This window comes from Melospiza melodia, chromosome 12 (assembly GCF_035770615.1).
Source record: "Melospiza melodia melodia isolate bMelMel2 chromosome 12, bMelMel2.pri, whole genome shotgun sequence".
NCBI lineage: Eukaryota > Metazoa > Chordata > Aves > Passeriformes > Passerellidae > Melospiza > Melospiza melodia.
The window spans coordinates 27,461,036-27,477,048 of NC_086205.1; the positions used below are offsets into that span (position 1 = coordinate 27,461,036).

Sequence of the window (16,013 nt, forward strand, 5' to 3'; positions counted from 1 at the left end):
CTCCTGAGAGCCTCCCTTTCAGCTGCAGCAGCATTTCTAATTACCAACGTGAGCGACACAGGGTGTGCATCCCCTCAGCTGCACCAAGCCCTCGCTCCTGTTCCTCTCCCCACCCGCATCCCCCAGAGCCAGGCTCTGCTGGAATTAACCACGGAGGACAATCAGCAGCCACCCGGGACAGTGGTGTGTGCTGCTGGAACCAGCAGATTACCAGGGAGCCATCCTCAGCCCCATTTATTTTAATGGATCCTTTTCCAGGCTCCTCTTCGGGGGAGGGACTGGCAAACCTGCTGTGTCAGCACTTCCCTGCCTCCCAGGCACCAGCCCACGCCGCTGGTTGAAAATCAGCATTTCAGGGGCTCTGGACCTGCTTTTCACCTGGGCAGGTGCAGCCACAGCACTGCTGCCAGCCCGGAGCCTGGGCTGACTCTTCAGCTCCCGAATTCTCCTCTGCTCTTTCACTTCCAGAATTCTCTGCAAAGAGAAATTTCTTTTCAATTTTTTTAAGCTGTTTTTGGCCCACCGGGCAGGAGCACGATGTACCTCAGAGCAGCACAATGTCAGGGATGGTTTGGGCTGGAAGGGTCCTCAAATCCCCTCCAGTGCCACCCTGCCATGGCAGGGACACCTTTCCCTGTCCCAGATGCTCCAAACCCCAGTGTCCATCCCTGGGCACTGCCAGGGATGCAGGGGCAATGCCACTTTAGCAAATCAAGTGCATCACTTCGGGTGACCTCCAGCCACCGTCCGAGCCAAGGATTTCTGCATTTCCCAGGCCAGCGCTGGCCGGGCAAGCAGCCCCCGATCTCTGGGCACATCCCAAACATCCAACAGCCACTTTTGCACTGGAAAGGCGCCCATTTAATTAACAAAAAGATTTGCAAGAGGATCATTACTTACTGCCAAATGCATAACCGCTCATTAGGCCCTCGGGGGAAATGAATAATTGCTCCTGCAATCTACAGATTGTGTCTTTTTCTGCAGTGGAAATCGGGTTCCTCTCCCCAGCTGGGGTGGGACACTGAGGCCTGGGGAGGACCCCCAGACCAGCAGCAGCCTCAGCCCCCCCGGACCCTCCAAAAATCCCCGTGTTCTCCACAAACACCTCTGGAGAAAGCAGCAGCTGTGCCCTTGGAATGATGGAAACACCGTGCTGGCTTCTGGAGCCTTTCTGGCACTGGGGTGAAGCCAGCAACTGTGAAAAGACGCTGAAAACAAGGAGGAGAAGGCTTATCAGGCAGGGACAGATCTGCACAGGAGGTTTGTCCATGGCAAAGCTACTTTTCACACAGGCTCCCCATCCCCAGCTGCCCTCGGCCCTCCCCACACCAGGGAGAGGCAGAAACAGAGGTGGGGAAAACCAGGGAGCAGGGCAAACACATCTCAGCTGAGAGCTCTGACTGCCTCGGACTGCAAAAAGCCAAGTTCTGGCTGAAAGAGGGGTGCAAAGAGCAGCCCCACCTGAGCCGTGCCCACCTGAGCCGTGCCCACCTGAGCCGTGCCCACCTGAGCCGTGCCAGGCACAGCTGGCACCGAGGCTGGTGACACAGCTGCCCTGCCCTGGCACCGAGCCCTGCCAGCCCTGGATTTATCACCATTCCTAAAGGAGGCAGCCTTGAGATAAGCCTGCAAGCCACGGGAGGAGCTTTTGCTCCCAGATTTGCTCAGCGCTTTGTGCCGGCGCAGCATCCGGCAGCATCCCTTCCTCAGCACATCCCAAAGTCAGCCCAAAGACTCCAGACAGAGCCTCTCATAGCCAGGGCCACGTGGCTGGGCTCCATCCCAGAGTGCAGCCTCAAACCCGTCTATAAATACACGGGAACATCCCAAAATCCAGAGTCAGCCCCCAGCAGCAGCAGCAGCAGCAGGAGGCTCAGCAGGAGCTCCTGCTCAGGACCAGGGATGGAGCAGCTCCTGCCAGCCCAGCCCGGCCAGCCAGACCCCACGGGAGCAGCAGGGATGGGGAAAGCAGCAAAGGTGGGGAAAAGCAGCACAAGTGGAGAAAAGCAGCAAAAAAAGCGCAAATTCCTGCTGGGCGGCGGCCGGAGCAGCCGAGGGTCAGCTGGGATCCACTGAGGCAGTGGGGAATGGGGAGGGCAAAATGGCAAAATCTACTTCATTTTCCCCAAAAACAGAGCACATACAGCATGGGAACTCCCACAGGAAGGGGGGAATGGACCTGGAAGCAGCAGCACACTGAGCCTCAGCATGGCTCTGTGAGCATTCTAGGGAATCATCATGGGATGGTTTGGGTCAAAAGGGACCTTAAAGCTCATCCCTGGGCAGGGAGAGAACCCCACAAAAATAACACAAACCCCAGGGAACTGAGATCATCAGGAAGAAGGCCAGACATGGGAAGTGCCCTGTCACCGCTGCACCAGGAGGCTGCTGTGTGCTTTGAACAGGCTAAAAAAGACTAAAATACCACCTAGGATGCCTGGCAGGGACTATCAACAAAGGGCACAGCTGGATGCAGCTCCGTGGATCAATCTGCACAGGAAGTAGGGAAACATTAAGGCTGGGAGATATATCCCAATAAATATAATGCAGCAGCACTCAGAGCAGATGAGGGCAGGATTACAGGGCAGGATTACAGGACCCCATCAGGAGCCCTCCTATATTTTGCCATCTAAAGATTAGATATTTTAAAGCTTCAATGCACAAAATGGGCCTCGCTGGGGGAAGGCTGGGAGAGCAGCTATGGCAAAGGGATTAATCCCAAATTCCCCTTTTCTCGGGTAGCTCGGCAGGGCTGTAAGCTCAGGGTTAAATCTCCCCTTGGTGCTCAGCACCTGGGATGGAGAATCAGCCTTGGCTGACCCCTGGTAACACCCTCAGCCTGCTGGGGTTCCAGCACCACAGCACATCCCATGTCAGGGAGCTCCCAGTTCCATTCCAGGGGCTGGGACAGGATTTTCCTGTGCTCAAACCTGCTGTACAAATGTCCTTTGCTCCCCCTGCCCCAGTTCTGCGCTGTGGGAACGGTGAGTGACGGGCTGCAGGCTGTTCCTGATTTAAACACATCTGTAATCCCTGTCCATCATCTTTCCCTAAGCCAAAGCCTGTTTAATCTGCTGCAGGGACAATCCCATCCCTCAGACCCCTCTGTTTGCCAGAGCCCAGGGGGCTGAATCCCCCTGGCATGGCATGGCATGGCATGGCATGGCATGGGCAGCCCTGGCCAAGGGTTGGTGACAGCTCCTCACTGCTCCCACTGCAGGAAAGGGAGAAGGAAACGGAAAAGGAAAATGGGGAAGGAGAAAAGGAGGAAGGAAAGGGAACATCCCTCAAGGGGCTGCCTGCTGGCCAGTCTGCACCAGAGCTCCACACTCCTCAATTGCCAGGTTTTAATTCACTGCTTAACCAACAAAAGCAACAGAAGGAGTGTCACAGACATCTTTCACGGAAAACCCTTTCCTTAGGATTTCTCCTCCTGAGAAGCTCAGAGGCCTCAGGAACAGAATGCAAACATTGATTATCTGCTGCTGTGGAATGCAACAGGTGCATCTGGGATTGGTCTCGTGTGGTTGTTTCTAACTAATGGCCAATCACAGTCAGCTGGCTTGGACTGTCTGTCTGAGACACAAGCTTTGTTATCATTCTTTCCTTTGCTATTCTTAGCCAGCCTTCTGATGAAATCCTTTCTTCTATTCTTTTAGTACAGTTTTAATGTAATATATATATATAATAAAATAATCAATCAGCCTTCTGAAACATGGAGTCAGATTTACATGTCTTCCCTCACCCTCAGACCCCTGAGAACAGTCACAAAGGAGGACAGTGCTCTGTTGTAAACGGTGTAAATGCTGCTTCATCTGAGAGAAACTCTGTTGTAAATGGTGCAAATGCTGCTTCATCTGAGAGAAACTCTGTTGTAAATGGTGCTCCGTCTGAGAGAAGTTCTGCTGTCACCATAAATGAGCCAAGCTCGGGCACTGCTGCACTTTGGGCTCCTCTGTGACAGCAGAACTGGGCTGCACGGGCTGAAGCAGTGAAAGGGAAAAGAGCTGATCAGCCTGCAAATGAACCAGCTTACAAGTGTTCAGCAAGTGTTTCTTGTTCACAATTCATTACTTCCCACGTGTAATTGAATAAATCCTAGTGAAAACGGAGCTGCTGCTGTGCTGGCTTCAGACTGGACCCATGGAGAGCTAAAGCACATCCAGGAGGCAGAAGAGGAAAATGCCCAAGCTCACAGTGAGACAGGAGAGTCCCTGTAGCTCTGTAAGAGAAATTCCCTGAGGGAGCAGCAGGTGGGAGCTGCTGGAGCGCCCCTGCCCCGAGCAGAGCCCTGTGCCCAGCCCATGCCAAGGATAAATCTCCTCGGTGAGTTACAGCTGCTCCTGTCAGCCGTGAGCAATGCGCACACTTAGAGCGGAGCAGGGGCTCCAATCCATCAGCTTCAGCACAAATTAAACTCATGCTATATTTGCCCATGACTGATGGCTCTGCTGAACGAGGGAAACTCCCCTGCCCGAGTCAAGAAACAGAGAGAGGGGCCTGAAGGAGTGTGCAGGGCTCCTGCAGCCCCAGCTGCCCCACACCAGCCCCACAGCCTCCCATTAATTATGTTTTTCTGCGGCTTCAGAACCCCCTCTCCATCCAAATCCAACCCTGCAGAAATTTTCTCCCCAAGCTCTTTGCAGGTTCTCCCCCGGGCTGGGCACGTTTTGGCGCAGCAGAACGCAGAGATAGAGAACACAGAGAACACATTTCAGGAGGGGATCACAGCCCTTCGTGGCAGCCCTCTGAGCCCACACCTCTGCTCCTCAGTGAGGGGAAAGCTTTAAATCGTGTCTGTGTGGGCTGACACGTGGGAAGCGCAGAATCAGGGAGAAACCGGGTAAACGGGGATTTTCCTGTCCTGGAAAGGACACCAGCCTTTTCAAACACAGCTGCAAGGTGGGACTGGGATCACCAGAAGGGGCAAAGGAATTTCTCATTAAAGGGGGTGGAGTTTCCAGGCCAGAAGCCCCAGTGAATGAGGGATCTCTCTGGGGACAGCAGTGAGATTTTCTGTTCTGGGGACAGACAGGAAATTTTTTGTCACCAAATTTCCCCATCCAGCAGCGAAAGCTGGGACATAACTGAGCTGGATCCACAAGAACACCAGGCACGGTGCCTTATTTCAGTTTTAAGCTCAGACTAGCCACAGGCAGGGATCAACCCCTTGGGAAAGCAAATGCTTCAAAGACAATTTGCTTTTCTTAGAAGGAGACAGAACTTGTAGACTTTCCATGCAGGACATCATCCTTTCAAAGGGCACCTCTTTGGCAGCAAGGCACGATGACAATTGCTGCACTGAGCACACCAGTGTCTCTTCACCCACCCCTGTCCCCAGGCTGCTCCAGCTCCTGCAGGGGTGGCACCCTTTGCCTTGGACACCCTTTCTAACCCAAAAGCCACACATTTCCATCCTGAACCCAGCCAGGGGTCTGGGCTCTCAGTCCATTTGCTCCATGAAGACAAAGAGGGGCTCAGGACCTGAGCTGGAAGATTCAGAGTGATTTTCCTGATCCTGGAAGTGCTCAGGGCAGGGATGGACAGGGCTTGGAGCAGCCTGTCCTCGTGGAAGGTGTCCCTGCCATGGCAGGGGTGGATGAGATGGACTGTCACCCTTCCACCCCAAACCATTCCAAGATGTAACAGCACGGAACAGAAAGATCAAATTCAGCATTTTAAGAGAACAGCTCGCAGGCATTCAGCTCTGCTCAAAGCCACCCACAGAAATCAGAGAAGACCCTGAGGCAGCTGAGGATGCTGCCAGCCCCCCGAGGCATGCCCAGCTCTCGGTGGCACAGCCCTGTCCCCATACCTGTAGCTCGTGGTGTCCCAGTGTCCCCATACCTGTAGTTCATGGTGCTGAGGTGGCACAGCCCCAGTGCCCCATACCTGTAGCCCACGGTGCCATGGTGGCACAGCCCCAGTGCCCCATACCTGTAGCCCATGGTGCCCTGTCCCTGTAGCCCACGGTGCCATGGTGGCGGGCACTGTGGCTCGGGGCCAGCCCCAGCCCGTGCAGCTGCAGGACCCTCTCCAGCCGTGTCCCCTCGGTGCCGGGGCTCCGTGCCCTGGCCCAGCTGGCAGCTCTCCGTGCCTGTGGGGCCTCGCCCGCCCGCCGGGCACACACCCGGGGCGGGGGCACGTCGGGGCACACCGCCTTGTACAGGTGTATGGGGACACGGGGACACCGGGGCCACCGCCAGCCTGGCACTGGGCACCTCCTGCAGGGACAGAGCAGGGAGCCCTCCCTGTGCTGGGTCCCAGGGCTGTCCCTGTGCCCGGTCCCGAGCCCAATGCCGTCCCTGTGCTGGGTCCCAGGGCTGTCCCTGTGCTGGGTCCCAGAGCTGTCCCTGTGCTGGGTTCTGAGCCCAGGGCTGTCCCTGTGCCGGGTCCCAGAGCCCTCCCTGTGCTGGGTCCCAGAGCCCAATGCCGTCCCTGTGCTGGGTCCCGAGCCCAATGCCATCCCTGTGCCGGGTCCCAGAGCCCAATGCCATCCCTGTGCCGGGTCCCAGAGCCCAATGCCCTCCCTGTGCTGGGTCCCAGAGCCCAATGCCATCCCTGTGCTGGGTCCCGAGCCCAATGCCATCCCTGTGCTGGGTCCCGAGCCCAATGCCATCCCTGTGCTGGGTCCCGAGCCCAATGCCGTCCCTGTGCTGGGTCCCGAGCCCAGGGCCGTCCCTGTGCTGGGTCCCGAGCCCAATGCCATCCCTGTGCTGGGTCCCGAGCCCAATGCCGTCCCTGTGCTGGGTCCCAAGCCCAGGGCCGTCCCTGTGCCGGGTCCCGAGCCCAGAGCTGTCCCTGTGCTGGGTCCCGAGCCCAATGCCGTCCCTGTGCCCGGTCCCGAGCTGGGCAGAGCTGCTCTCCCAGACCTTCCTCAGCCCCCTGCACCCAGCCCCCTTGGGGAGATGCCCAGGGTGGATTTTGGCCAAGATCAGCAATCTTGTTCATCTGCTGAGACCTCTCCTGGCCCGGCTCTCCAAGGGGTGAGGGCTGCTGTGGGAATAGAGCACTGACCCCATTCCCCAGGCCTTATATTTAGATAATGAGAAATGTTTGCCTGGGATTCCACCCAAGGCCAATAAACACACAGCAAACACTCTCCCAGGGTGTATTTCGGGCCCTGGCTGGCCGGATGAACTCTGCAGGCATCTCCTCTGCAGCTCACGGGAACATCTTGTTCTGTCTCAGGGCACTGCCAGCTCTCACAGCTGGGGTTACCTGCTCTGGGAACTCCTCCTCTGCAGCCTCCCGGGGTGGGACAGCTCACATGGACCAAATGATGATGTTAACAGTGATTTCACCACTGCCGAACAGCAAACAAAATGTTCTGGTTCACAGACCCACACAATGGTTTGGGCTGGAAAGGTCCTTAAAGACTGCCCCGTTCTGAACTCCTCTGCCATGGCAGGGACACTTGCACTGCCCCAGGCTGCTCCAAGCCCCAGTGTCCAACCTGGCCCCCCATAAAAACAATCCAGGGATGGTTTTTATGCTCTTCATCCCAGAAGGGCCACGGTGACCTTTTCTGGTCACAGCAGACAGTCCTGCCAAGGTCTGGTTCATGCCACTGAGGCAGATGTTGAGACTCTTCTATTTTAAAAACTCACCCCATTTCAGCCCCAAATACATTAGAAAAATAAGTTAAATAATCAAGTGATGGATGTATCATGAACTCAACTAATCCTTAAATCTTTCAAAGCAGATAAAGAAAGACTGATCCCAGCCCCAGAATATATTTGAAAAGCTCATAATTCAATGTCACAGAGGGGAGTTTGGCAGGAGCAGTGGCATTGCCCCGTTATTCTTGTGTCACTGTCACACCAGGGCGTGGGTGGCCCTGGGTGTCCCCAGGAGGGTCCTGCCCAAGGGTGGGGGTCCTGTTCTCACAGTGCTGATCCCACAGGGGTGCAGGGGGATCTCAACACAGCTCTTTGCAGCCCAAGGACATTTAAGGGAGCGTCCCAGGCTGTCCCTGCCCTGTCCCCAGGCTGTCCCTGCCTGTCCCCAGGCTGTCCCTCCTAGTGCTCCGTGTTTCCTCGTGTTTCCTCCGTGTTTCCTCCCCACAGTGTAACCCCAGGGCTGTTCCTGCGATCTCTGCTGCAGCTGCCTTTGGTTTTACCTCCTGCCAGCCCCAGCTCATCTATAATGCAAGGTGAACCAGCGCTGAGAAATATCCCTGCAAGCTCCTCTGAGCTCTCTGGACACGAGGATTTTGCTGTTTGGAGGATCAGGGATTGTGTGGATCTTTAGAAACTCAGCTCTCCCTCAAGTTATTCCCCAGCCCTTTGTTTTTTGGTGCTGTTGGAGCCCCTGGGTGCCAACCACAGGCTGGAGGGGCTGGGGGGCACGGGGCCCAGAATCTGCTCCCTGCAGCCCCCAGACCCCTCGTGCTCCCCTCAGTGCCTGTGAACACTCCTGCACCAACACCCACTCGCTCCCTCTCCCAGTTTTACTTCCTTTTTCCTCCACTTATCCCATTCCTAATTGTTACTGTCCTGACATTCTAATTAATTTCTTGCCCAAGCACATCTGTGAGGGTTCGGTTTGTGCCGGGCGCTGCGGGCACCCCCACCCTGCCCGGGGCTGGGGAGGGTCTCGGCCGGTTCTCAGCCGGAACCCCGGCTGCCCCCGAAGGGAGGGGAAGGAGAGCCCAGGGGAGGAAAAGGAGAGCCCAGGGGAGGAGAAGGAGAGCCCAGGGGAGGAAAAGGAGAGCCCAGGGGAGGAAAAGGAGAGCCCAGGGGAGGAGAAGGAACCCTCCCGTCCCCGCGGTCCCGGAGCTGCTCCCGGTTCTGGGGCAGCCGCGCCCGGGCCGTTCCTGCTGCGGTTCCGATTTCAGCGAGGGTCTGACCCCGCACAGGAGATTAGAGACTCGCACGTCTAATTTCCACTAATACCAAGATCCCCTTATATTTTTTTAAAGGAGCAGATCAGATTCTGGAGGCTGCGACATTTAAGACCGATGGGACGAGAGATGCGGACGCTGCAGGTTCCCCTTGCCTGGGGCTCCTTCCCAGGCAGGGAGGGGGGACAGGGACCCTCCTGCCACCCCACCCACACGGTCCCTGCTCGACAGCAGCGACTTTTCTACTCTATTCAAAGAAAACCACAGTCACTTGGGCAAGTTAGAAACAAGGCTCAATAACAGCACACAGCTTGTGCCGGAGAAGTTCTGGGAACCAACAGAGAAGTTTTCAGGCTATTCATCTCTGTACAGAATAACCAGAAAAATCAGACTCACAAAGCCAAGGACCTTTCTATGACTATTACCATCTCTGCGATTATTATTGCTGCTGCCGTTCCTGTGATTACTGCCACGGTTACCCCGGCCAGCAGCACACGGGACAGCGGCAGGACGTACCTGTGCGGCATGCCGGTGGTGTAGGCGATGGTGAACTCGTGGGACAGCTCGCACACCCGCAGGTACCAGTTCATCTCCAGCTCCCGCAGCAGCGCCAGGCGCCGCGCCCGCTGCTGGGGCTGCGCGGGCCGGGCCCGGGCCTGGCCCTGGCCGTCCCTGCTGCCGTCGGCCGAGCCGCGCAGGGCTCGCTCCCGGCTGCCCGCGGACAGCACCGACTGCTTGCGCAGCTTCAGCGCCTCGTCGGCGCCCTTGCCGCCCACGGTGCCGGTGCGCGCCGCCAGCATCGCGGAGGGCAGCGCTCAGCCTCGCCTCATGCCGAGTGACCGCGCCGCGCCGCTCCCTCCGGGCTGTAACTGGAGACGGCAGCGGGGCTCGGCCGGCGAGGGCAGCGGCGCCCTCCTCATGGAGCCGTGCGGGCTGCGCCGGGGCACGGCCCCCAAAGGCATCGCCCGCGCCCCTGCCGGCCTCGGAGCGGCGAGGGCTTCCTCTGGAGCCTTCTGGAAAAGCCGTGCGGCCGCCCGGCGCCGCGACCGTCGGGGGTGAGGCCACACGTGTCACCTTGAGGGCGAGCCCTGCCCCTCGTGGGCCGGCCCGGGCCAACTGCGGCGCGGTTCGTGCCCCGCAGCATCCCCGTGCCCATCCCCTCCTCCTCCTCCTCCTCATGCAGCTCCTCGGGGGCCCCAGCCAGCAGGAACCTCCGTTCTCCACGGGGTCCGCAGGAATTTGGGGATTTGGTCCCCCTGAGGATGAGAACAAAGTTCCGGCCGCTCCCGAGCCAGCGGTGTTTGCTAAATGCACCGAAGGGCGGACACGGGAATCGCATTAATTCCCCTCTCCGGTCGGAAATGTAAAAGCTGGCACGGAGATTACAGCTCTAATCACAGCAGCCACTTCGGGAGCACGGGCAGAGCCGTGTGCGAGAGAGCCCGAGCAAAACCCCTCTAGGGCAGCGGGACCTGAAAGCCACTGCCCCAAAAGCGCTGGGATCACCCCAAAAGCGCTGGGATCACCCCAAAAGCGCTGTGATCACCCCAAAGCAGGACCGTCACCCCGTGCCCCGCAGGGTGTCCCCCGGGTGGGTTCCTGGGATGGGGCAAAGGGAGCTCGGGGTCCCTGGCACTATCCAACCTGTTCAGTAGACGTGGCACTAAACCATTCACTGGAAACTTTGCAGAACTCTGGAAAAACGACTCAGACTTTGAGCTGTAAAACATTCTAGTTCTGTGTCTGATCCAACCTGTTTATCCTTAAAATTTAAAGTGCTTCACAGCAAGGAAAAGGAGGTTTTTTTCTGGAGTTTCCAGCAGCCTTTACACCAACCTCGAGCAGTGAAACAACACATATTTCCATTGCACATACACGATCCTGCAGGTCCTTCCGTGTGGAAGTTGGTTATCCAAAGCCAAATAAAGCTCCCAGAGAGCTGCATCAAGGCACTTTGTGCTTCCCCAGCCTCCCGTGTTTATCATTCTGCTGACCTCAGGAGCTCCCTGCTGCTCCTCAGGCTCCTCTCAGGTGGATAAAGGAGAGCAGATCCCAGAGCCTTCAATCTCAGGTGGATAAAGGAGAGCAGATCCCAGAGCCTTCAATCTCAGGTGGAGAAAGGAGAGCAGCTCCCAGAGCCTTCAATCTCAGGTGGGTAAAGGAGAGCAGCTCCCAGAGCCATCAGTCTCAGGCGGGTAAAGGAGAGCAGCTCCCAGAGCCATCAGTCTCTCTCAGGTGGATAAGGGAGAGCAGCTCCCAGAGCCCTCAATCTCAGGTGGGTAAAGGAGAGCAGCTCCCAGAGCCATCAGTCTCTCAGGTGAATAAAGCAGAGCAGCTCCCAGAGCCATCAGTCTCAGGTGGGTAAAGGAGAGCAGATCCCAGAGCCCTCAGTCTCAGGTGGGTAAAGGAGAGCAGATCCCAGAGCCATCAGTCTCTCAGGTGAATAAAGCAGAGCAGCTCCCAGAGCCTTCAGTCTCTCTCAGGTGAATAAAGCAGAGCAGCTGCCGGCGATTTGTCACTCTGGGGTGGCACTGTCGCAGTGTCGGGGCCGTTGTGCCCCGCGTGTTCCCTGGGGCGATGCTCAGGCCATTCTATAGCCCGGCAGAAAGGAGAGCCCGGCTCGCCTTATAAAACTTGCAGCACGGTTGATTTCCTGAGAGCAAGGCTGCCGTGGAATGTTGATATGGAACCCTCGGTCCCAGGGCCGGGGCCTGGGGTACAAACCCCCCCAGACCCCTCCTGCTGCTCCAGGGATGCTCCAGGGAGCAGCGCTGCAAACGGATCCCTGCTCGGGGCTGGGGCTCCTCCTGCCTGCTGTGTTCCTTCTACATTCCTCCTGAATTCCTTTTATATTCCTTCTCTATTCCTTCTTCTAGGCAATCATCTGTTAAATTATTATATATTAAACCCATGCATTTCTAACTTGCCTGCACGTTGTATAAATGCACAGAATCGTGTTTAGGAGCTCTCTACCTGTAGTTCATTATGAATTATAAGTGATTATTATATTACTTATATTATAGAACTTCTATTTGTTAATAAATTATGCCAGGGTTTGAAAATTTCTCTGTCTCTTCCTAAAACGCTTTCTAAACCTGATTTTCATTCCAGCTGCAGTCCCCAGAGCTGGACACAGGAAAGGGGAACCATCTCCTGCCCAGGGGTGTCCCAGGGCTCTCCCCTCCCTGTGCCCTGCATTTTCAGGGAATCAAACACAATCCCCAGCTCCTGGAGCCGAGGGAGGCCCCGGAGCACTGAGGGGTGCAGAGGGACAGAGCAGCCCTAGAAGAGCTTTGAACCCCCAGGGCTGTTTGTGCCACTGGCTCTAAAGCAGAACATTTCAGTAATGTAGTTACTGAACATTTCAGTAACTGCCAGCCTGCAGCCCCCAGGATCAGAGCTCAGCTTTAATCCATTTTCCTCTGGCTCAGGAGCCCTTTTAGCCAAACCTCCTGTTTCCAGATGTAAATAAGAGCAGCTTCTGAAGCCCCTGCAGCAGCTGTTTTCCGCTCGGGGGAGCAGGAGGGATGAGTGAATGCACCGCACACGGGGCCCCTTAAACCTGGCTTGGAAATCTCCTCAGCAGTTTTCAGCTGGATGTGCCATTCCAGTGACACCTCTGTGCTGGCCAATTGTGACCCCCAATGTCACACACAGATGGATGTGGGATGTGCCTGGCAGGGATCCCTCAGCAAACCGAGGGTCTGGTCCCACGGGAGCAGAGCCATTCCCACCTCCTGATCCAATTGGCCACGGAGCTCGGGCTCTGCCCAGCCCTCCTCTGCTCCAGGTGAGTGAAACCCCAGCAGGAAAGGTTCATTAAGGGCTTTAATTGGGTTTGAGTGGCTCACCCTGCTCTAGTAGCACTCAAATGTAGAACCTCTGCTCAGACAGCAGCAACAAACCTGTCCCACAGAGGGACAGCTCCTAAAGCACCCCTGGGATCACTGAGTGCACCTGCAGCTCTGGCCACAGAGCATCACAAATTCCCCAGGCCTTTCTAGGAAGGGCTGTGAGACACCAGAGAAGAGAGTGAGAAACAATTCTCAACTTAACTTACTACGCCTGTTACTGTGAATGTGTGCAATGTGGTATGGAGATTTGTGTACTAAAGAGTAGTTTCTTAATTAGCCAAGGGCAATAATTAATGGCAATATTAATGGCAATAATAATTAATAGCAATAATGGTGTTGTAATTGAAGGACCAGTTAGGTCCAGCTGTATCATAACTGTCTATAAAAGCAATGAGTTTCTTAATAATGATCTATATAATAAAAAGATTGATCAGCCTTCTGTAAATCCCGGATCAATGCTAATCATTACTCATTTAGGGATGATTGCAAAGTTGTGTGTTGCTCTCTGTGCCAGAGAGCCACCAGCACACCCCTGTCCCCCCAAACCCCAGAGCAGCCCCGGAGCTCCCAGCTGCCTCCTGAAGGGCAGCAGGGCACAGCAGCCTCATCTGCTGAAATTAAATCTGCACTGCAAGTGGCTCTCTCCAGCCTTTTATCTTCTCCAGTAATTTCTGGATGTGATGGCGGGGCCAAAGGGCAGCCCCAGCACACCCAAGTGGGGAGGAGGATGCCTGGCTGTGTTAATTAACTCGCTCTCCCCTCTTTGCTGGGTTCAGGGGGTCACTCATGAGCAGCTCACCCAGCAGTGACCGAGCAGCCCGTGATGAGAAAGGGGAAGGTTTCCCAAGGCCAAGGAGAGCCCAGGCACCCAGACCTGTCTGCAGGAATGTGGGCAGGGGCTGAGGGAGCTGATGGTCCCTGGCCAGCCCAGCCAGCACCACAAGCTGCAGAAGCACCCACAGGCTCTTTAATTTCTGCACGACTGAGCTGCTGGAGCTGGGCAGGTGAGGGCTCCAGGATGGATTCAGAATGATGGATTCAGAATGAATGATGAATTCAGGACAGCCCTGGCCATGCTCTGGGCAGTGCGTTCCCTGCTGGGCAGGTGAGGGCTCCAGGATGGATTCAGAATGATGAATGATGGATTCAGAATGAATGATGGATTCAGAGCAGGTCTGGCCATGCTCTGAGCAGTGCATTCCCTGCTCCAGGATGGATTCAGAATGCTCACTCAGGATGGATTCAGAATGCTCACTCAGGATGGATGCTTGTCGCAGACATCTTTTATGGAAAATCCTTTCCTTAGGATTTTTCCTCCTGAGAAGCTCAGAGGCCTCAGGAACAAAATGCAAACAATGGTTATCTGCTGCTGTGGAATGCAACAGGTGCATCTGGGATTGGTCTCATGTGGTTGTTTCTAATTAATGGCCAATCACAGCCCAGCTGGCTCGGACTCTCTGTCCCAGACACAAGCCTTTGTTATCATTCATTCCTATTCTATTCTAAGCCAGCCTTCTGATGAAACCTTTTCTTCTATTCTTTTAGTAGAGTTTTAATATAATATATATCATAAAATAATACCTCAAGCCTTCTGAACCATGGAGTCAGATTCTCCTCTCTTCCCCAATGCCAAACCCCTGTGCGAACAAATCCTGCAAGCAGCTTTATATTAATCTCTGTATTCCCAACCACTTGGGAAAGGAGAAATATCCTCTAAAGAGCTCTATTGGGGCTCTTGAGCACACATTTAAATCAATTACATCCATAGAACCAGCTTTCTCAACCCAAAATACGCTCCTATTCATAATATAGTTTTACACATCAGCCCTTAAAAAATAAAATAAAAAAAGTCACGCCAAGGTTCAAACATAATATTTTTATTTGTGGATAAAAATTAAGGCTCACAGTACTTTATCATTTCACAAGCAGAAAAATGTTAAAAATTGAGACTGATGGGGAGTGCCCCCGATACAAATTCCTCTAATTGCTGACATGTTTTACTGAGGACTCGAGGTGAACAATTGCACAGGGCAGCTACAGGTATCAGTTTGTAAACTAGGTGCTAGATAGAACTGGTTCTTGAGAAATGTGAGCAGAGTGTCATGGTTCTCTCCACCCTGGCTGTCCAGTACACAGGGCTGGCACAGAAACACCCAGCAGGGCTGGGATGGGCACACCAACATCCCAAAAACACCCAAAGCTGCTGGGATGGATGGGCACACCAACCTCCCAAAACACCCAAAGCTGTTGGGGTGAGCACACCAACATCCCAAAACACCCAAAGCTGCTGGGATGGATGGGCACAGCAGCCTCCCAAACCAGCCCAGCAGGGCTGCAAGGCATGGCACAGCTGCAGGCAGGGCTGAGGGGCACAGACTCCACTCCCCTGAGACATTCTGATTCACGGTGCAATAGTTTATGCCCAGAATGTCCAAAACCCAACTTTCTGAGCTGAGGAAGGGCAGGGGGGCTGCCCAGCTCCAGGAACACAGCGGGGAGCAGCCCAGGGGCTCAGGGATGGTGACAGTGCCCAGGGATGGCAGACACAGGGTGCCCAGGGTCGGGAGGCAGCTCCAGGGACTTTTCCCTGCAGGGAACTGAAGGCTCCTGCCAGGAGAGCTGCAGGGCTGTCCCAGCAGCTCCCTGCAGCCCCAGCCCTCCCTGGGAGCACGTTTCACTCCCCACACACCAGTGCAGCTGCAGCTGCACAGGGGCAGCCTGGCAGAATGCAGCAGGGGCTGGGCCGCAGAGCTCTCTGGATTATTTGCATTATTTTTAGTGATTCCCTCAGCCTCGCTTGTTTGCTGCTGTCAAGGCAACACAGCAGCCACGAGGGCGAGCCCGTTGCTGTGAGAACTGAGGGGGCTCTGCCTCTCACAGGGATTCAGCTGCTGGCTCTGCACCCTCTGCAGAGCAATTAGGAGCAATTCATTCGCAGCAGCCAGAGAACGACAGCAGCTGCCCCAACCCTGCTGACCAGAGGGGCACAGACCTGCTCTGGGCAGCTCCCTGTGGGGCCAGCCTCACCTGCAGGCCAGGTGCTGCCCAGCAAGCAGCCCCTTTGCAGGGCACAGGAATCAACAATCCCTGCCGTGCCTGCAGCTCCCGGAGCCGTGCCAGCTGTGGGTGCACAGCACCAGCCCCTTGGGAAGGAGGGCACCGAGCGAGCAGCTCAGGCTGCTGGAGCAGGGCTGGGGCAGGCAGAGCCCCCCACCCCAATTGCTGCCCCCGTGTCCCCAGCAGCCCTGGAGCACTGCCCGGGACGTGCCACCTCCTCCCCCAGTGACAAAATAACACACTGACACCAGCTGGGC

General features: G+C 55.7%; 1 protein-coding gene across 1 annotated transcript in view; it reads right to left on the reverse strand.

Annotated features, from left to right (window-relative positions):
• Positions 1-9,645, reverse strand: part of KCNAB1 (potassium voltage-gated channel subfamily A regulatory beta subunit 1) — a 58,335-nt gene extending 48,690 nt beyond the window's left edge. Inside the window, exon 1 of the mRNA XM_063167448.1 lies at positions 9,362-9,645. Within this exon, the coding sequence (XP_063023518.1) occupies positions 9,362-9,645 (284 nt within the window). The remainder of the gene's footprint in view (positions 1-9,361) is intronic.
• Positions 9,646-16,013: the final 6,368 nt, after the last annotated feature.